We start from the raw sequence: 22,165 nt of genomic DNA on the forward strand, positions 1-22,165 counted from the left end.
GCTTTGGTGCAAATAGAATTTTACATCACAACAAAGAATACCTCTTAATTATCGAAGGTTAAACATATACCACATAAAAATTGTATCTGAAATTATGATGGAGTAGATGCTCTTTCAGGACATACATCTATATGAGATGAGAGTTATGTTTTCCGGACATGCTTTTTCATTAAATTGGTGATTTTTTTAAATGTTAAAGTTTTTTCTGACTCTCTTGGTATATCATTGTAGGATATTGGCACTCTAAATGGATGAATTTCCATTGCTAGCCCTGGCATATCAACATTCACAAATAACACTGTGTCTCACACACAGATTTGCGTTATGGTAAATTCTAGTAGAAGGGGCTATGAAATGATGTGTCTGAGGATATATCCACCGCAAAAATAAAAAAATCACTTTCAATTTTTGAAAAAATTGCATTTTGGCCAATTCATATCGTCTGTGATGTCATAAAATCATATTCTAAAAAAATCTCTGTTCTTTAATGATATTTATCAAACCTTCACTGATATATTTCTCAATTTTTTTTTGTTTCTTATTACAACCAATTATTCACCAGGGTGAACTTCCCCTTTGATAGCTTTTACATTTTCTTGTGTATTTTGCCAAGAATGATTGTCTCTGCGTGAATCTACAAATGAATTCAGAATATCACAATTACTGTAAATAGGAAGATGCTCTGTAATTTCTCATATTACCAAGCTTGTCAATAATTTCAAGGCGGAGGGTTAGGGTGAATCTCCCTGAAAGAGAAACTACATGTACTAGAATAGCACAGTCTCTCCAAATGGTAATCTACGGTGAAAATAAGTTTTTGATGTGGAAACAAAAACAAACTAACAGAAAACGGAGGAAAAGGACACCGACTTTGATTTGAATCTACGTAACCATAGAAAACATTTTAATGTTTTAAGTAAGTGATTGATCTTCACAAATGTCTTGTCATTTTACATTTTACGATGATGCTGCCTGTCACCGGTGCAATTTCTTCCAGAGCGGCGGACCAAAAAAATTAGAAATTCACAGAGTCAAAGGCTTAGACAATCAACCAGTTTAAGAACTTAATTTCCTTTAAGTCACTTCCTTGTCATTTCATAAGATATTTTCAATCAAGTAGGACTATAGAAATAAGATTACCGAGCCTGAAATCTTGATTTTCTTGCTTTAACTTATCCGCCCCTAATATTATAATCCTGTTTCATGGGTATGCATGTTTTTTTTGTTGTGTTTGTGACTCTTAGATACTCCACTGCAGCTGAGTAACCAACAGTCACAAACAGACGGAACTTGACTTGGCTTTAATTAATATTTATATATGATGTAGAGTCTTTGATAAAAGTTTGAGACTTTGAGCCAGTTTTTGTGTCCTTTCATTTTCTTATATTCAGCACACACAACAAGCATGACAACAATTTCCCTGCACTTCCACGGGCCAAGTACGTGCACGCATGGGCCAGAAGCTGAAAGATGTCCGTGCATCTCGAAGACGTGCAGAAAAGCAGGTTTAAGTGTGATACCTTTTTTTTGTTTGGAAATAAGCCTTAATATTGCCTCATTCGAGTCATTAAAAAACCCATTTTATTCTGATCATGGGTATATATTACACGAAAATGTCTTTCATGTATTATGACATGTCTGCTAATACAGCCAACTCAGGTTTATATAGTGTGTGCTTTCAAAATTTATCATGACATGCCAACTCCTGCTTTATCACCTTGTGATATTCATCAAACTCAGATCGATATATTTTTATATTTATACTATGACAAATCATTTTCTTGCCATGTGCCTTCCGTTTGATACTGTTTCCAAGTTCCAACTAATACAAAGGAATACTTATATGCAGCTATATGGACGCTAGTATATGCACTTCATGCAAGAGATTTGTGGACATTTTTTGGCTCTTGTTCATATTTTTCTGATATTTGTATATAGGTGTGAAAAGGCAAAATATATGCAAAGTGTTCTTATTTTTGAAAAATAAATGTTGGTTACTTGTTCCTGTTTCGAAATTTCACAACTCTCTGTGATGGTAGGGATTTGCTTTACTACATGTATAGGCGTTGCTTTTCCGACTACGGCGGCGTCGTCGTCAACATTGAAATCTTAACCAAGGTTAAGTTTTTGAAATGTCATAACTTAGGAGTTAGGAAGTATATGGACCTAGTTCATGAAACTTGGACATAGGTGTAACGAAGTATCACTGATCATCTTGCATGAGTGTCCAGGTTGAATGATCAAGTTCATTTAGGGTCTAAGTTTTTTTTATGTCACAACTTTAAAAATATAAGGGCCTATTTTATGAAACTTGTACAAAAGTTAAATTGCTGATAATCTTACATTAGTGTCAGCCTGTCAGGTCACATGATCAAAGTCAAAGGTCACAGCACTGAAACCTGAACTGTTAATTTTTTTAACTGTCATCATCATGATCCTATTTCATGAACTTGAACATAAGGGTAATCAAGTACCACTGACAATGAGTTTCAGGTCACATTGTCAAGGCCAATGATCATTTATGGTCAATAAAATTTGACCATGTTTGGTTATCAAAATTGAAATCTTTAACCAAAGTTTTTGAGATGTCATCTTAACTTTGGAATTTTATCGACCTAGTTTAGGAAAATTGGACATGAGTATTTAAAGCCTGTGTATAGCTTTGGTAAAGGGTCAATAATGTGATTGATAATCGAATATCATCTAATATGACAGTCTTACTGAAGCGTAGAGACCGTTAGATATTTTTCCAACTGCACTTCTCTGAGAAAATTTCAAATATTCAAATCTTGGATATATAGCGCCCTCTCTCGGCGATGCTTGTTTTAAATTTAAAAAATGGGCATTCAAGCGCTTATTTTATAAATTTAGTGATGAGATATCCAAAAGTTACAGACAAAGAACATATCTTGAAAGTTTAAGCCGATTCCATGATTTGGAATAGGATTTAATTGAAAGACAAAAACGCACAGATATTTTAATTTGATCGGGTGACCCGATCAAGTTAAATTTCCATGTAAAATTGCAAAATTTATCCTGTAAAACACATTTTCATTTCATATCCTCCACATCATAACTGTTATAGGGCATATCCATTCATATTAGCTAGCAATGAATTGGAATAGTGATAGGTGCATTTTGGTGGATTTACCAAAACTATACACAAGCTTTAAGTTTCACTTATCATCTTGCATGAGTTTTAGGTCACATGATTAAGGTCAAAGGTCACTTAGGGTCAATGAACTGTGACCATGCTCGAGATATTTTTTTAAATGTCATAACTTTGAAAGATTATGGATCTGGTTCATGAAACTTGGATATAAGGGTAATCAAGTATCATTGATAGTCTTGCACTAGTTTTTAGTCAAATGATTAAGGTCAAATGTCATTTAACTTTGACTATGTTGGGAGTAATTTTAGAAATGTCTTCATAACTTTGAAAGTAAACTTGAACATTAGGGTAATCAAGTATCACTGTTTTTATTCAAAGTCAGCATTGTTGCTATATTGAATTGCGTGACGCAGGCGAGACTGTCAGAGGCGTTCCACTTGTTTTTTTTTTTCAAGTAACCTTTTCTTTAAAGGTTAAACAGGTTATTTTAGTTCGGTGTTTTCATCACTTGTAACCTTGCAAATCTTGTTTCGAATGAAGATACTTGCATTTGAATGAAAGAACAACCTCAAAGATAAATTTGTCAGAATATAGACTCATAAATGTTAGATACCTTAAAGGGGTACATATCAAAATAAATATAGTAAAATCCACCGAGCAAAACGCTGAAAATCTGACAGCAAATAGTGAAGTTATAGAATTTCAAGCTTAGCAATATTTTGTGAAAATAGTCATATGCAAGTCATCATGAATGTGCAATAGGTTGACTAATGATGTCATGTCCCCACCTTCCTTTTTCTTATTTTATTTAATAAAATCATGATCATTTCATATTTTCCTACATGTGTTCACGACATGTCTCCCTTGTAACAAAATAAGTTGGCACAATGATTTTCTTACAAACTAAATCAGTTGTCAATCCAATTTTTGTAATTATATTTGGTGACAAAATTTGACTAAATATAATTTTTTGAAATAAAATACAAAAGATTACGTGGGGATGTCATCAGCTTGCTCATTGCATATTCATGAAGACATGCATAGCACTGTTTTGCCCTAGTAATGCAAAAGTTAAAAATGTAATGACTTTGTCATCCTTGTCAGATTTTTATGAAATTTTCAGTATTTTGTTTGTCTCATTTTACTTTATTTGTTAAAATTGTATTATGTCAGCCTGGAGTACCCCGTTAATATGTTTACATTTAAGAAATATTTCATACCAGGCTTGTTTTCCCAAACAATTTCATTCCACAACGTATGTTTACTTGTGAAAATCGAGGAGAAAAATTCATGTTTGTATTCACTGTGCTGGTATTTATGACCCAGTTATTTTCATGTTGCTTTTATTTTATTACTGTTTATTAAACTGAACGAAATGAAATTTTTCATTTTTTATTTCTAATTATATTTTCTCGTGTCTTGTGGATTGCTCTCCCTACTCTTCAGATTGGGACCAAAGCACAATGTCTACCATGATACAACCACCCAAGTACCTACAGCCAGTGACAACAGACAAATTCTCAAATCAATTATGTTGTGATCAGGAAGATGGAAATTTTTAGTGTTGATTTTTTTTTCTTTTTTTACAACTGGGTATGCAAAATGATGAAAGATATATTCTAAAATTTGATTTGAATTGGTGACACTATTATTAGCTTCCACTCCTATTGAGATCAGCACTAATTGGCAATGATGGTATACTTTTGTGGTCAAGATTGCGGGACACTGTGCTTCGTTCCAGTTGGTCTATGTTGCAGTGGTCTACATGGTATGTGCTGCATGGGTATGTAGTGGACTGCATGTGGTAAATGAGCTAGTGGCACATGCATACCACAGTTTGGTGGATTGTGTAGTCAATGTCCGTGTGGTGGACTGTGTGGTAGACATCACAGTAAGATGAGCACCATAGTGTGGGGGACTATGTGGTGTATGTCATAGTGTGGGGGAGTATGTGGTGTATGTCATAGTGTGGTGGACTCTGTGGTATATGTCATAGTGGGGTGGACTCTGTGGTATATGTCATAGTGTGGTGGACTCTGTGGTATATGTCATAGTGTGGTGGACTATGTGGTATATGTCATAGTGTGGTGGACTATGTGGTATATGTCATAGTGTGGTGGACTATGTGGTATATGTCATAGTGTGGTGGACTATGTGGTGCATGTCATAGTGTGGTGGACTCTGTGGTATATGTCATAGTGTGGTGGACTCTGTGGTATATGTCATAGTGTGGTGGACTATGTGGTTGATGTCATAGTGTGGTGGACTATGTGGTGTATGTCATAGTGTGGTGGACTATGTGGTGAATGCCACAGTGTAAAGGACTATGTGGTTATAAACGTGTGGTACACAGTGTGTTTAATATGTGTTTCGGACTATGTGGCGACTGTGTGGCAACACTGTGTTACACAGTGTTGTAAACACAGTGTTACCACACGTCCCAAAATAATATATTAAACACATGTGGTACACGCTGTGAACACACTGTGGTACACACTGTGTTACACACTGTGGTACACACTGTGTTACACACTGTGGTACACACTGTGGTACACCCTGTGTTACACACTGTGGTACACACTGTGGTAACACTGTGTTTGTTCCATAAGGGAACCTCCATGATACATTTTATTGTGTTAAATCGTGCCATTTCTGTTATATTAAGCCCTTGTAAAAAAATGCTCAGTAGCAGACCCCCTCCCATATATAAACACAATATAAATGTATATAAAATGAATTGACCCCCCCCCCCCCGGCTTCCCTATCGAGGACAAAATGAAAAAAATTCAAAATAATTGACCGCCCCCCTTTGACGAGGCAGCTGTCGGTGGCATGAGTGGCATGATGTCTTCTTTGACTTTTTTGCGTGTAAAAATAATACTGAAGAAATATAGGGGCACTCTAAGTGTCCCCCATGAAAATCAATCTGGATCTGCAAGTGCATGGGGCCGCGCCCTCTCCAACGTCATAACTTCACCATGGCTCCGTAACACAAAGATTAGCGATCAATCTCTAAATGAATTGGCTAATCAAGATCAATGTTACACGTGCATTTGTCGCAAAATACTGACTATGAACCAATCAGAAGCGTTCTTTCATTTTTGCTATTCATCGTAAACCTTTGTGTTACGGAGTCCATATGTTTACGTCCTAGCTCTCATATTTTTCATCTCCCTGATTTTTGGAAGAAAAAAAAACAAGGCGAAAGAAAAGAGTGAAATAAATCCAATACGATTAATCACAATTTGAGTTTTTTGAAAGAATTATACTTTATTAAATTCTACAACCATGATGAAGAATAAACAGCAATCTTGATAAATTCTGGGTTTTTTTTCAAAAAATAAGAACCAATTAGCCTTTTTCTGATTTTTCTGTCACTTTCCACATTTTGAAGAAAAAAAAATAAGTTGTTCATCGACGCCCTGCACTGATGATGAAACTGTATCCCCACTGGGTCCTCTTATTAACTCCCCCCCTCTCTCTCTCTCTCCCTCCCCCCCCCCCCCTCCATAAAGCGCCTTGCTCATTTCTCTTGTCTCAACTTGACCTTAATTAGTTAATCTTAACGATTTGGCGGTACTGTCAAACGTGACTGGTCGCCATCATAGCTTCATCCCCAACAAACAATCACAACAATATTCTGGTGTTCGACCCAACATCATTCTGTTCAATACGCGTAAGGCCATACGTGGGCATGCACAAACAACGTGGGTTCCCAAAAACTGACCCGCGTTTGGACTGAAATTGTGATTAAAATAAAAATGTTATAAATATCACAAAAATATGGGTATAATAACGGATATTTGATTAACGGAAAAACATCAATCGCTTATTCATAATAATTCCGGAAAAGATTTGAACGAGGTTTTTATCAATGGTAATCAAGAGGAATTAGTGTATAGATGAATGGCGCTCAACGTTAGCCGGGTGAGGGCGCGCGCCAAATCTGGCCAGAATCTGGCAATATGGCGTCGCCCTTTAAGCTGACGTTGGGTCTATGGCTCGTGCACGTACGTGTGTCATATATCTCAAAGTTCCCGCCCATCTTTTCGGAAGCAATCCAATCAAAATCATCGTTAGTTCCCAGTGGGAGCCCTTCTAGCCAATAGGAATGCCCCTTGACAGGTAGGGGGTATTCCCAATTCTGTTGGTGGCATCGCGCAACTACGCGAATATTGATGCGCTTAATTACAAAGAGAGACAGGGAGCTGTGAAGGATTTTAGAGGAGAAGTAGAAAAATAAGGAAAACAGAGAAAAAAAAGAGAAATTAATATGTAGGGCCTAACTAATTGTAGCATGAAAAATAATTTTAAAAATTGTCGTGGATGATGAGTGAAACTAATACCACAATCTAATCTAAATGATATCGTTATATGCTTGACATTCAGTCGGCAGGGTATCGGGATATTTGGTACTAAAAGATATGACAAAATTTATGACTGCTACCCCCTGTCATAACTTTTGTCATATCTTTTGCTTGTATAAAAGGATTACGCGCATTAAAGCCGCGTATTTTTGGTGCGCGCCAAAGAGATAAGACAAAATTTATGACAATTTTTGTGACAAAAGTTATGACATCCACCAGAATACCGATTTTGTCATATCTCTGAGATAAGATAAAATATGGCGATAAGACAATGTTCAGAATACCGCCCCAGGATATTATTGTGATTTCGGTAAGAAGTAATTATAGTTTAACATTTCTAAACACAGTCTAATTTCTGTAGATTTGTGTATCAATTTAACAGGCATGATAACGTAATTTTGTCTTATATGCAGGGGGTGGAAACTCCGCTTCTGCATCCGGTCAGACATGGGGAAATTTTGGAAGGTCAAAAGTGCACACTGCTCCCATTTTTCGCGTACAAGGCTATGGACACCGCAACTTCATGGCACACCAGCGAAACAGAGGCGTGGTCATAAATTGGCCTGCGCGCACAGCGTAAAAATATGCAAATAAGCAAATTGTCAGAAATTAGCATAATACGCGACGTGATTGAATATGAAATGTATAGAGCTGCGTCTTTGGCAAATTCATCTCATTGATCGTTTTCCCCCTCAAGGTATTCAGTTGTTTATTCATCTTTTCTTGTTTACATATTTTTAATTCTTTCGCGATTATTACTACATCAATTAAGATATTTCCCTGGAAGACATTTTGGAAGCTTACAAGAGATCCATTAGTAGGATTGAACTTAGGGGTCTGCTTGCTCTATTCATCAGGTGTTCATCACTGCCCATTATTTTCATTACACATCATGAATAGCCACAAATATTTGTTTATTATTTTTGGGGGTGGGGTACATACTTAAAATGATCTGAGCAAGAGAGCAATCAGGTCATTTTGTCTTTATTTTGATATTGAAATGAACAATCTGGTGCAAATCTTGTGAAGATTTTTTTTAAAAGTCTGAGTTTGGAATGGGAGCCAAAGAGAGCCCAGTACCCCCCCCCCCATGTATTTGCTCTCATCAACGCTATCTTAAAGGTCACTTCAATATAAAATAAAAATTTTGTACCTGCCCACCCCCTATATTTCTCTATCAATTCCACCCCCCCCCCTCTCTCTTCCACACACACACACATTCCACATAATCATGCGAGCAAACAATTATTCTCATTTCATTTTTATTTCTATCCCACTTTTAAATCAAACTCATTCATGTCTTTAATTCGGCTGCACCTGAATGTCACAGTATGCCATGTTGCAATGGCTTTTATGGGCTATCTTGCCACGCATGTTATTTTTATACTAAATACCTGTTGTACTAGTATTATACCCATGGATACCCGACATACAGAATCAATCAATCAGTAGCACCATCATATTCCAGTCATATAGAAGTGATCTTCAGTGCCATTTCATCACAACACAGTTTGGTAGCAATAACATCATCATCACATATCTTTCACGCAATATAAATTGGTGGATTAAGTAAATCACGAATATCAAGATTAGAAAGTAATATTTCAAATTAAAATGTTTATTAGTTAATAAATTTTTGAATACATGATACAAATATTTTTTTCTCACCAAAGCATCAAATTACATCAGCAAAATGCCTGTAATGAGTGCAACAGAAATTGCAAGGATATTACAAGAGAGGGGATGTATTTTTTTGGTAAAATCTAGAGAAAAAAATATGAAAAAAATAAGTATGTATATTCACTTACATAGTTATTGATAAGCCTTACATAGTCAATATAAGGGGGGCATCAAGGATGCCATTAATAAAAAGATTATCAATATACCTCTCTCTCAAAGTCAGTTACTAAAATATCAAATTATTTTTTCAGCATTTGCTGACAAGAAATATCATGCTAATCTAATCGGTGACACTTCATACAAAAAGGGGAGCACATTTCTCTAAAGAGTGCCTTCCCAAATCTGCACATTGGTAAATCAGTAACAAAGTTGCTTATTGTCTATTGTTGTGAAGTGCTGCTAGAGCTGTGTTCTATTTCCAACAAATTCTTTTATTTGCAGAGCTAATCTAGTTCATTATACGGGACATCGACAATACAGTGTTACAAAGACAAAGAGATTAAAAAAAAATAGTGCAACTTTTCACTTCCCCCAGAAAATGAATTCAACAGCTTAATGTCCAGCAATACATACAGGTTCTTGTTTCATAAGGACTTCAATTATGGTAAATTGGCCCCAAATGTAACTAGCAACTAGCATGGGAACCCCAATGTTGATCTGTTGCTTTAATGTTTCCATGGTAATTACCAGAATGGCAAAGCTAGAATAGTGGTTGGTCTTAATGAATTGGGGTCCAGGACTGAGAGTGATTTCTTCGCCCTCTGTTCTGTCACCTTGTTTTTATTATGCACATTTTTTCAATGAAAATCCATTATTTCTTATCACCTTTTATATGTCTGTAGGCATGTATGTTACATAGCCCAGACCTCAGTAAAGGCCCATTCTGCATTGTTTAGATTACCAGAATACAACCTATCCCTTTCAAACTACTAATATTATTCAAAGTGCTTTCACTACTGTAAGTACTACATGTAGATGATTAGAACATTAATAAAGGGGGGGGGGGATAAGTGTGCCCTTTCGAAAAATATTTTAATCTTGTGTGAAACCTATGGACCTAAATATCTATACTCCAAATAATCTTTTTTTGTTCAACAGATGTGTAGTTTAAGCAACATTCAATATGTATCGACACATTTATTTAAATTCATTAAATTTTTAAATCTGTAATTGCAATGAAGCAACTGCTTGTTATGAACCTGGCCTTCATATTTCTTCTTGATCAGCCCTGGTGATACTCAAACAGCCTGTGAAACCTGCATAGTAAACAAAAAGAAAAGGGAACAAAATGAGCTGCTGATATGAATTATTCTTACTCATCTAGTCCAGTTTATTTAGAAGTTTTAAACTTTTTGTGAGTCCCTACTCTTCCATGCAATATTATTTAGAAAATGCACATGTAGTAACCTATGTTGCCAGATAAAAATAGGTTTTTTATATTTTTATGAAAACAAGCATACCTGGCAAGCTTTTAGATCAGATATCCTGTTACTCATCAGATTGTACCTCTTGGTGATGTGCAAATGGTATTTGACTTTGTACTTCTGCATAGGCTGGGACTGCTAAGAACTGGATCCCATTGGATCTGCAATTCAATATACATACAATACTTTACAGTTAAAAATTTCAAAAGTGATAAACAAAATTCCTCTCTTAAAACAATTTTTTCAGAGTTCCAGCTTTCAAAATTCCCAACACAAAAAAGCAGGTCTTGACCAAAAACTAAATGGTTCAAGCATACGCGGCCTACTATAGTGAGGTCTTTTGTCAATCTTCAATATATATATACACCAAGCCAGCTTTGACAGATGTAGGATAATTATCATTTGTGTAATAATATGGCTCTCGCTCATTCATCAGTGCGAGACAATCGTTAATTTTTTGCACTCGTCTAATAACATGTCTGATTTGAATCTCTACGTTAAGTGAGTTCCTCTTTAAGTTTGATTTTTATTTTAAAAAAGGGTTAGCTCACTTGCTGGCAGGTTTAAATGACCCTTTGCCTTTCACCACAAATAACATCAAGTGAGGACAATAAAGATAAATCAATTGGATCAGCTGCTCTCACTGCTTAGCCTTATACTTAAACAATTCAAAATAGGGCACTATAAATTTTCTCAACCCTTCCAAAAAACAATTGAGCAGTTTGAACCCTGACAAATAAATGTTGCCCCCCCCCAAAAAAAAAAAAAGAATCATTAAACTCCGTTGCTAAGCTAATTATATTTTAGTCCAATGGTCCAGCCAGGAACTAAAATAAAGTTAACTTAAATCTTTGTAGAAAAAAAGTCAAACCAGACAGATCTAGAATTTTATTTTTTAAAATCTATGTTCAAGTTAGACCTATCCTAGGGCCTTACTTTTATTTTAAAAAAGAAAAACGTTAATATCTGTCTCAAATCATTCCATGAGCATGGCAAAATCTGTCCAATATCATTCCAAAGTTCCAAACAGATTCAATTCATTTAGATTTAATTTCATTTCATTTTAAATGCAGATAATTATATTGAAATAGCGGTGTCGAAAAATCAGTACTATAGGCCCATGGCCTATAACTTCAAATTTCAACTCAAGCTTGTTTGACAATTAATTTCCAACACCTAATGACCTAGCCTACATCGGCAATTTCGCAGCCGGCTGGCACCGGCGATATCAAAGTCCGCATCCCGCTCTGGCTATATATTTGACTTAATTTTGATGCAGCTTTGCCGTTAAACAAGTCCACATCTAACCCTGATATTTGACAATAAGAACTGAAATACAGATTTAATAAGGGCGGACATGAAGCATCCCAATTAACCAACTTAGTTCTACGAAAAACTATATTATTTTCTGACAAAATATGTCAGTCAGATTTCAGACTTATTTGGGATCAGGACAGGAAAAAGAAATGGAAATATGGAAATTGTGGTTTGCATTGTAAACTGCACATAAAGCCATGCATGCGACGCCGAACCCCAGCAAACACATTACAATTTCAACTAAGATCAAAGTAAAAAATTGAACTTAACTTACTTTTATTCCTATGGAATGTCATTAGATTGATATTAATGTTTCCTCCAAGATTTTCTGCTCCATTGAAGTTCACTCAGAAATCATGATTTCGAACATCAATTCTAAAAACAGATAATTAGACTTGCTATTGTATTTCAAAAAGTTGAATTTCGCAGAATAAAAAAGAACGACACTTCGCACAGATATCGTAGGGAATTGTGGGACGGAAAAAAATGTTTAATGCATGAGGACATGAATAAAACATTAGCGTTTTATCCAATCATACAAGTGCATTGTGCGTATTTTGACGTCATTACTCATGAATTAAACATTGACCTTCCAAAATCAACCTTCAAATTGGACAAATGGCAGCCATGTTTGTTATGTACAAAACCTATGGAAAATCAAAAACGCGCAAAAAGAGTTGCCTCTCTAGCTCCCTTCGGGAGCTTACGTATACGTAAGATCGTATCTCTGTGCTTATATGCAGAGATTGACGAATGCCTTGATGAACCTTGTAATAATGGAACCTGCATTGATCTGATCGGCAACTTTACCTGTAATTGCTACGAGGGATATACAGGATCTTATTGCGATATCGGTTAGTTATGACGTCCATAAATGAATTCAATTGACATTATACGAAAAATTTGGCACATTTGACGACTTCGCATTTAGAAAAAGAGTCCAAATTTGGTAGATTTGTGTATCCGGTTCAGGTGTAAAGTCTTATATTTTTTTTCTTATATACAGAGAATGACGAATGCCTTGATGAACCTTGTATTAATGGATCATGCAATGATCTGATCGGCAACTTTAGCTGTGATTGTTACGAGGGATATACAGGATCTTTATGCGATGTCGGTGAGTTGTGTCGTCCATAAGTGAATTTTAGAGTCGTTAGCTAAAAGTTGAAGAGTATGTCCTGTTTTTATGAAAAAATCATAGATTAACATTTCAAAACAAAGTCTAATTTCTGTAGATATGGGTATGGATTTAACATGTACGATAACGTATTTTTGTCTTATATGCAGAGATCGACGAATGCCTTGATGAGCCTTGTTATAATGGATCGTGCATTGATTTGATCGGCAACTTCAGCTGTACATGCTACGAGGGATATACAGGATATTATTGTGATTTCGGTAAGAAGTAATTATAGTTTAACATTTCTAAACACAGTCTAATTTCTGTAGATTTGTGTATCAATTTAACAGGCACGATAATGTATTTTTGTCTTATATACAGAGATTGACGAATGCCTTGATGAACCTTGTAATAATGGAACCTGCATTGATCTGATCGGCAACTTTACCTGTAATTGCTACGAGGGATATACAGGATCTTATTGCGATATCGGTTAGTTATGACGTCCATAAATGAATTCAATTGACATTATACGAGAAATTAAGCACATTTGACGACTTCGCATTTGGAAAGAGTCCAAATTTGGTAGATTCGTGTATCCGGTTCAGGTGTAAAGTCTTATATTTTTGTCCTTATAAACAGAGATTGACGAATGCCTTGAAGAACCTTGCAATAATGGATCATGCAATGATCTGATCGGCAACTTTAGCTGTAATTGTTACGAGGGATATACAGGATCTTTTTGTGATGTCGGTGAGTTGTGTCGTCCATAAGTGAATTCAAGAGTCGTTAGCTGAAAGTTGAAGAGTATGTTCAGTTTATATGAAAAAATCATAGATTAACATTTCAAAACAAAGTCTAATTTCTGTTGACATGGGTATGGATTTAACATGTACGATAACGTAATTTTGTCTTATATACAGAGATCGACGAATGCCTTGATGAGCCTTGTAATAATGGATCATGCATTGATCTGATCGGCAACTTAAGCTGTGATTGTTAAGAGGGATATACTGGGTCTTATTGCGATATCGGTTAGTTGTGACGTCCATAATGAAATCAATGATTGTTATGGAAGCTGAAGTATATGGTCGGTTTATATGAAAATTACTGTACTGAACACTTCAAAACGAAGTCCAAATTTAGTAGATTAGTGTTTCCACTCAATTATAACGTATTTTTCCCCTTATGTACAGAGATTGACGAATGCCTTGATGAACCTTGTAATAATGGAACCTGCATTGATCTGATCGGCAACTTTAGCTGTAATTGTTACGAGGGATATACAGGATCTTATTGCGATATCGGTTAGTTACGACGTCCATAAATGAATTCAATTGACATTATACGAAAAATTTGGCACATTTGACGACTTCGCATTTAGAAAAAGAGTCCAAATTTGGTAGATTTGTGTATCCGGTTCAGGTGTAGAGTCTTATATTTTTTTTCTTATATACAGAGATTGACGAATGCCTTGATGAACCTTGTATTAATGGATCATGCAATGATCTGATCGGCAACTTTAGCTGTGATTGTTACGAGGGATATACAGGATCTTTATGCGATGTCGGTGAGTTGTGTCGTCCATAAGTGAATTTTAGAGTCGTTAGCTAAAAGTTGAAGAGTATGTCCTGTTTTTATGAAAAAATCATAGATTAACATTTCAAAACAAAGTCTAATTTCTGTAGATATGGGTATGGATTTAACATGTACGATAACGTATTTTTGTCTTATATGCAGAGATCGACGAATGCCTTGATGAGCCTTGTTATAATGGATCGTGCATTGATTTGATCGGCAACTTCAGCTGTACATGCTACGAGGGATATACAGGATATTATTGTGATTTCGGTAAGAAGTAATTATAGTTTAACATTTCAAAACACAGTCTAATTTCTGTAGATTTGTGTATCAATTTAACAGGCACGATAACGTAATTTTGTCTTATATGCAGAGATTGACGAATGCCTTGATGAACCTTGTAATAATGGAACCTGCATTGATCTGATCGGCAACTTTAGCTGTAATTGTTACGAGGGATATACAGGATCTTATTGCGATATCGGTTAGTTATGACGTCCATAAATGAATTCAATTGACATTATACGAAAAATTAAGCACATTTGACGACTTCGCATTTAGAAAAAGAGTCAAAATTTGGTAGATTCGTGTATCCGGTTCAGGTGTAAAGTCTTATATTTTTGTCCTTATATACAGAGATTGACGAATGCCTTGAAGAACCTTGCAATTTTGGATCATGCAATGATCTGATCGGCAACTTTAGCTGTGATTGTTACGAGGGATATACAGGATCTTTTTGTGATGTCGGTGAGTTGTGTCGTCCATAAGTGAATTCAAGAGGTCGTTAGCTGAAAGTTGAAGAGTACGTTCAGTTTATATGAAAAAATCATAGATTAACATTTCAAAACAAAGTCTAATTTCTGTAGATATGGGTATGGATTTAACATGTACGATAGCGTATTTTTGTCTTATATGCAGAGATCGACGAATGCCTTGATGAACCTTGTAATAATGGAACCTGCATTGATCTGATCGGCAACTTTACCTGTAATTGCTACGAGGGATATACAGGATCTTATTGCGATATCGGTTAGTTATGACGTCCATAATGAAATCAATAATTGTTATGGAAGCTGAAGTATATCGTCAGTTTATATGAAAATCACAGTACTGAACACTGCAAAACAAAGTCCAAATTTAGTAGATTAGTGTTTCCACTCAATTATAACGTATTTTTTTCTTATGTACAGAGATTGACGAATGTCTTGATGAACCTTGTAATAATGGATCATGCAATGATCTGATCGGCAACTTTTGCTGTGATTGTTATGAGAGATATACAGGATCTTATTGCGATATCGGTTAGTTATGACGTCCATAAATGAATTCAATTGACATTATACGAAAAATTAAGTACATTCGACGACTTCGCATTAAGAAACAGAGTCCAAATTTGGTAGATTTATGTATCCGGTTTAGGCGTAGAGTTTCATATATTTTTTTCATATATACAGAGATTGACGAATGCTTTGATGAACCTTGTAATAATGGATCATGCAATGATCTGATCGGCAACTTCAGCTGTGATTGTTACGAGGGATATACAGGATCATATTGTGATGTCGGTGAGTTGTGACGTCCATAAGTGAATTCAAGAGTCGTTGAAAAAATGAAAATTTCATAGATTAACATCTCAAAACAAAGTCTAATTTCTGTAGATTCGGGTATTAACAGTGACGATAATGTATTTTTGTCTTATACAGAGATTGACGAATGCCTTGATGAACCTTGTAATAATGGATCATGCAATGATCTGATCGGCAACTTTAGCTGTGATTGTTACGAGGGATATACAGGATCATATTGTGATGTCGGTGAGTTGTGATGTCCATAAGTGAATTCAAGAGTCGTTGAAAAAATGAAAATTTCATAGATAAACATCTAAAAAAACAAAGTCTAATGTCTGAGGATTGGGGTATCAATTTAACAGTCACGATAATGTATTTTTTTTTATATACAGAGATTGACGAATGCCTTGATGAACCTTGTAATAATGGATCATGCAATGATCTGATCGGCAACTTTAGCTGTGATTGTTACGAGGGATATACAGGATCATATTGTGATGTCGGTGAGTTGTGACGTTCATAAGTGAATTCAAGAGTCGTTGAAAAAATGAAAATTTCATAGATTAACATCTCAAAACAAAGTCTAATTTCTGTAGTTTCGGGTATTAACAGTGACGATAATGTATTTTTGTCTTATATACAGAGATTGAAGAATGCCTTAATGAACCTTGTGATAATGGATCATGCAATGATCTGATCGGCAACTTTACCTCTGATTGTTACGAGGGATATACAGGATCTTATTGCGATATCGGTTAGTTATGACGTCGATAATGAAATCAATGATTGTTATGGAAGCTGAAGTATATGGTCCGTTTATATGAAAATTACAGTACTGAACACTTCAAAACAAAGTCCAAATTTAGTAGATTAGTGTTTCCACTCAATTATAACGTATTTTTTCCTTATGTACAGAGATTGACGAATGCCTTGACGAACCTTGTAATAATGGATCATGCAATGATCTGATCGGCAACTTTAGCTGTGATTGTTACGAGGGATATACAGGATCATATTGTGATGTCGGTGAGTTGTGATGTCCATAAGTGAATTCAAGAGTCGTTGAAAAAATGAAAATTTCATAGATTAACATCTAAAAAACAAAGTCTAATGTCTGAGGATTGGGGTATCAATTTAACAGTCACGATAATGTATTTTTGTTTTATATACAGAGATTGACGAATGCCTTGATGAACCTTGTAATAATGGATCATGCAATGATCTGAGCGGCAACTTTAGCTGTGATTGTTACGAGGGATATACAGGATCATATTGTGATGTCGGTGAGTTGTGACGTCCATAAGTGAATTCAAGAGTCGTTAAAAAAAATGAAAATTTCATAGATTAACATCTCAAAAACAAGTCTAATGTCTGAGGATTGGGGTATCAATTTAACAGTCACGATAATTTTTTTTTGTCTTATATACAGAGATTGACGAATGCCTTAATGAACCTTGTAATAATGGATCATGCAATGATCTGATCGGCAACTTTAGCTGTGATTGTTACGAGGGATATACAGGATCTTATTGCGATATCGGTTAGTTATGACGTCCATAATGAAATCAATGATTGTTATGGAAGCTGAAGTATATGGTCAGTTTATATGAAAATTACAGTACTGAACACTTCAAAACAAAGTCCAAATTTAGTAGATTAGTGTTTCCACTCAATTATAACGTATTTTTTCCTTATGTACAGAGATTGACGAATGCCTTGACGAACCTTGTAATAATGGATCATGCAATGATCTGATCGGCAACTTTAGCTGTGATTGTTACGAGGGATATACAGGATCATATTGTGATGTCGGTGAGTTGTGACGCCCATAAGTGAATTCAAAAGTCGTTAAAAAATATGAAAATTTCATAGATTAACATATCAAAACAAAGTCTAATGTCTGAGGATTGGGGTATTAATTCAATAGCGACGATAATGGAGTTTTGTTTTATATACAGGGATTGACGAATGCCTTGATGAACATTGTAATAATGGATCATGCTTTGATGTGATCGGCAACTTTAGCTGTGATTTTTACGAGGGATATAGGATCTTTTTGCGATATCGATTAGTTATGACGTCCATAAATCAATTCAATTGACATTATACGAAACATTAAGTACATTTGACGACTTCGCATTAAGAAGCAGAGTCCAAATTTGGTAGATTTGTGTATCCGGTTCAGGTGTACAGTCTTATATTGTTTTTTTCATATATACAGAGATTGACGAATGCCTTGATGAACCTTGTAATAATGGATCATGCAATGATCTGATCGGCAACTTTAGCTGTGATTGTTACGAGGGATATACAGGATCATATTGTGATGTCGGTGAGTTGTGACGTCCATAAATGAGTTCAAATGACATTATACGAAAAATTATGTTCATTTGATGACTTCGCATTTGGAAACAGAGTCCAAATTTGGCAGATGTTTGTATCCGGTTCAGGTGTAAAGTCTTATATTTATTTTTATTTTATACAGAAATTGACGAATGCCTTGTTGAACCTTGTAATAATGGATCATGCAATGATCTGATCGGCAACTTCAGCTGTGATTGTTACGAGGGATATACAGGATCATATTGTGATGTCGGTGAGTTGTGACGTCCATAAGTGAATTCAAGAGTCGTTGAAAAAATGAAAATTTCATAGATTAACATTTCAAAACAAAGTCTAATTTCTGTAGATTCGGGTATTAACAGTGACGATAGTGTATTTTTGTTTTATATACAGAGATTGACGAATGCCTTGATGAACCTTGTAATAATGGATCATGCAATGATCTGAACGGCAACTTTAGCTGTGATAAATGATAGCAAAGCGAATATTGCTTTTTCACATTTGTCACTCATTAAAATAAATTACTTTGTTATCAACAGAGATAGACGGATGCCTTTACGAACCTTGTAATAATGGAAACTGCATTGAATTGATCGGCAATTTGATCTGTGTTTGTGACGAGGGATACACTGGAACTTATTGCAATAATAGTAAGTTTTGACGTACATAAATGTCCAAAATATTGTACATAAGAGGATCCATATATCGTGTGAAAATACATAACTTGTTGTCTACAAAAAATAATGAATGCCTTTACGAATCCATCACAATCATAACAAATGAAGATAAGTTGTACTTATAAAAGAAAAGGTTGGGAAGTCCATACGAAAAGGCGCATTTTAAACAGTTGGGTAGGCCCTATCTCATGTCAAAGCAATAAATGTACGTCTCGACTCCTCTGAAAATGTTGAACATATATTTTCTTTTATTATATAATGGAACATGCATTGATTTGATCGGCAATTTCAGCTGTGATTGTTACGATAAATATAAAGGATCTTATTGCGATATCGGTAGGTTTTGATCCTGTCAATAAATTCAAGGGTCATTACGTGAAAGTTGAAGTAAATTTCATGGCTAAACATTTTAGTTTCACTCCAGTTCATTCATTTGACATATACATTGGATATATTGGATGTTATTCCGATATCGATAAAAAGTAAATTTCATTTATTAGTATTTTTGATGTTTGGCGGTGAAATCACTTACTGTTCTATCAACTGAGATTAAAGAGTGCTTGATCTTAATCTAATGAAACCTGTATTGGTCAGCAGGTTATCAACTTCAGTTGTGATTTTTAAGCTATGACGTCTGAATAATGAATTTATCTACAAGAGAGCAGATATTTTTATTCAGAAGATTTAAAGGGGGCAGTTGCCTTCCCTGCTCGAGAAAATTTTAAAACTTACATTTTTTTACCGAAAATTTTCACGAAATTCACCAAAAGTATGCACCAATGCTTTCAATTTCACTTGACAAAATATGCAAAAACGCCCCAAATAAAAGCTGTGTTGCTTTGCTCCCTCGCTTTCGAGTTTTTTTTTTTAGTTGACGCGTGCTGCCCCCCCCCCCCCCCAGCGACAAATTTCTGTGTACGGCCATGAAAGTTCTTATTCTCTTATCATACTAGATATCGATGAATGTGCCAGCTCCCCGTGTCAGAATGGTGGAACTTGTACGGATCATGTGAACGGATTTACTTGCGACTGTCCTATGGAATTCGCGGGTACCTTCTGTTAGACTAGTTAATGCGGTATACACTGACGCATTCATTCGCGTGGTCGATCTCAGTTCATCAAACCATCGCAGGAGGGAGTCGTTCACAATAAAAACGCTGTTTAAGATTTTATACAACGCTGTTTACTATATGAACCTTACAATATTTATTTATCCGTTTAAACAGTCCTGTTTAATTTATTGAAAATTAGATATTGAAAATTAAACTTTGTTTGTTAAGATTTAAACGGTTGTTTAAAGTGTTTAAAAAATTACTGTCGCGTTAATCGAGGGGAATCATAATTAACATTTAAAGAGGAGTTTCCTTTTTGCTAACTCCATCATGCATTGATATGCTTTCATGTCATGAATCCCATCGAGCAATATATCCACTCCTAATCCCTACGGCTCAATGTTAGGACGGAAATACTTAATTTCTAATTGTCTAGAATATTAACCTTCTAAATTGAATGCAACAGACAAAGGAACCCCCAGATATATAAGCAGAATATTGTATTAAACTACTAAAAAAAAATCAAGTTATTTTATTATCGCAGTGTTATTTTAACCATGATTTTCTTTGTTTCATTACTGTTACTATTGATATTATCATCATAATTATTATCATTGCTATCATTGTCATTATCATTGTTGCTGTTGTTATCATTGTTATCTTGAATCGTATTTCATTTCTGCTTTTGTTATCATTACTGGTCAGTGGCGGACCGTGACCCGAAGGAGACAAATGATTGGTGGGGCATGTATTCTGTGCCCCTCCAATGCTTTGTCTCATCCGGGTCACATTCCGCCACTGTTACAGGTAATATTGTTTTCATAAAAATCATCGTCTTTATATAATCATAACAATAAATCTTTCTTCTGCATCATAATGAAAAATCGTTTCGCATTTTCTGTTTCGCTATCAATATAATGATGCTGGTCCGGGCATAATTACAACATATCAACCCAGTCGTAAAAGACACCTTACTACATAGTAATGTTGAGTGAAAATGGATCCGTGACGCTGACAGCTTAGTGATAGGGCCTACTTGCGCTAAAACAGCATAACCCTTTTTCTTGTTTTCTCTTAAGCGACCAAAACGTCATGGGGAAGAGTAGAAAATAACCGAAGAACAAGAAAAGTGATAATCCAATTATCAGTTCTTGACCGTTTTTCACATGTTAGGCGATAATTTAATTGTGTCTATTAATTAACCCCCACTATTTCTTAAAGTAGACACACGAAGAAAATTCACGAAAGTGATGATTATAGACAAATTATATATGGATGGAAAGGTATTGTCTTTTTATACACAAATATGTCACTAAAAAGTCTTATAGATGTCGTGGAAATGCAAGAAATGAAATTATTAGACACCCTTCTCAGCCCCCCAGACCGACAATCACGCAGCTGAAAACGGTCGAGAATAATGACGTCACACAATCGACGTGCTCATCATCTCTCTGTGCATCATGCACTGAATCACCTTACTGACCTGTTCAATATCTTCCGAATTTACCGTTTTCTTCATGTAATGTGATATTCAATTTCTGTTTTCGACAACTTCAGACCAAACGTGAATCAGAACTGTGTTCCTTTGCCCGTTTTTATTGAATTGTGGACTGTAAAGACCGATTTAGTCCACTGCAGTCATTGTGTTGCTCCACTCCAGTCAGTGAGTGAGTCGCTGCCCAAATAATATAAGTAGAGAATCTAATCAAGAACTTGAAAATCAAAAGCAGCAATTAAGAAGTAAGATTTAATAGATCTGAATAGAATCTCACATGAAAATAAAAAGAGAAAAAAGAGCTGATAGGAACGGGGAAGGAATATAATTAAAAAAAAAAAATCCAGAACCAAAAAAAAAATCAAAGAGTTTCGAACCAGGATCCCCGCACTCATTAAAAAATCTACGTGCGTCCAGATTTGTCCACAG

General features: G+C 35.3%; 1 protein-coding gene across 1 annotated transcript in view; it reads left to right on the forward strand.

Moving 5' to 3' along the window:
- LOC121432177 (neurogenic locus Notch protein-like) overlaps positions 1-21,542 on the forward strand; it is a 47,585-nt gene extending 26,043 nt beyond the window's left edge. Inside the window, exons 16-35 of the mRNA XM_041630032.1 lie at positions 12,644-12,754; positions 13,402-13,512; positions 13,663-13,773; positions 14,217-14,327; positions 14,480-14,590; positions 14,761-14,871; positions 14,975-15,085; positions 15,238-15,348; positions 15,520-15,630; positions 15,792-15,902; positions 16,056-16,166; positions 16,305-16,415; positions 16,562-16,672; positions 17,085-17,195; positions 17,342-17,452; positions 17,871-17,981; positions 18,391-18,501; positions 18,655-18,765; positions 19,052-19,162; positions 20,143-21,542. Of these exons, the coding sequence (XP_041485966.1) occupies positions 12,644-12,754; positions 13,402-13,512; positions 13,663-13,773; positions 14,217-14,327; positions 14,480-14,590; positions 14,761-14,871; positions 14,975-15,085; positions 15,238-15,348; positions 15,520-15,630; positions 15,792-15,902; positions 16,056-16,166; positions 16,305-16,415; positions 16,562-16,672; positions 17,085-17,195; positions 17,342-17,452; positions 17,871-17,981; positions 18,391-18,501; positions 18,655-18,765; positions 19,052-19,162; positions 20,143-20,252 (2,219 nt within the window). The 3' untranslated portion in view covers positions 20,253-21,542. The remainder of the gene's footprint in view (positions 1-12,643; positions 12,755-13,401; positions 13,513-13,662; positions 13,774-14,216; positions 14,328-14,479; positions 14,591-14,760; positions 14,872-14,974; positions 15,086-15,237; positions 15,349-15,519; positions 15,631-15,791; positions 15,903-16,055; positions 16,167-16,304; positions 16,416-16,561; positions 16,673-17,084; positions 17,196-17,341; positions 17,453-17,870; positions 17,982-18,390; positions 18,502-18,654; positions 18,766-19,051; positions 19,163-20,142) is intronic.
- Positions 21,543-22,165: the final 623 nt, after the last annotated feature.

Source organism: Lytechinus variegatus, chromosome 18, assembly GCF_018143015.1.
Source record: "Lytechinus variegatus isolate NC3 chromosome 18, Lvar_3.0, whole genome shotgun sequence".
NCBI classification, from domain to species: Eukaryota; Metazoa; Echinodermata; class Echinoidea; order Temnopleuroida; family Toxopneustidae; genus Lytechinus; species Lytechinus variegatus.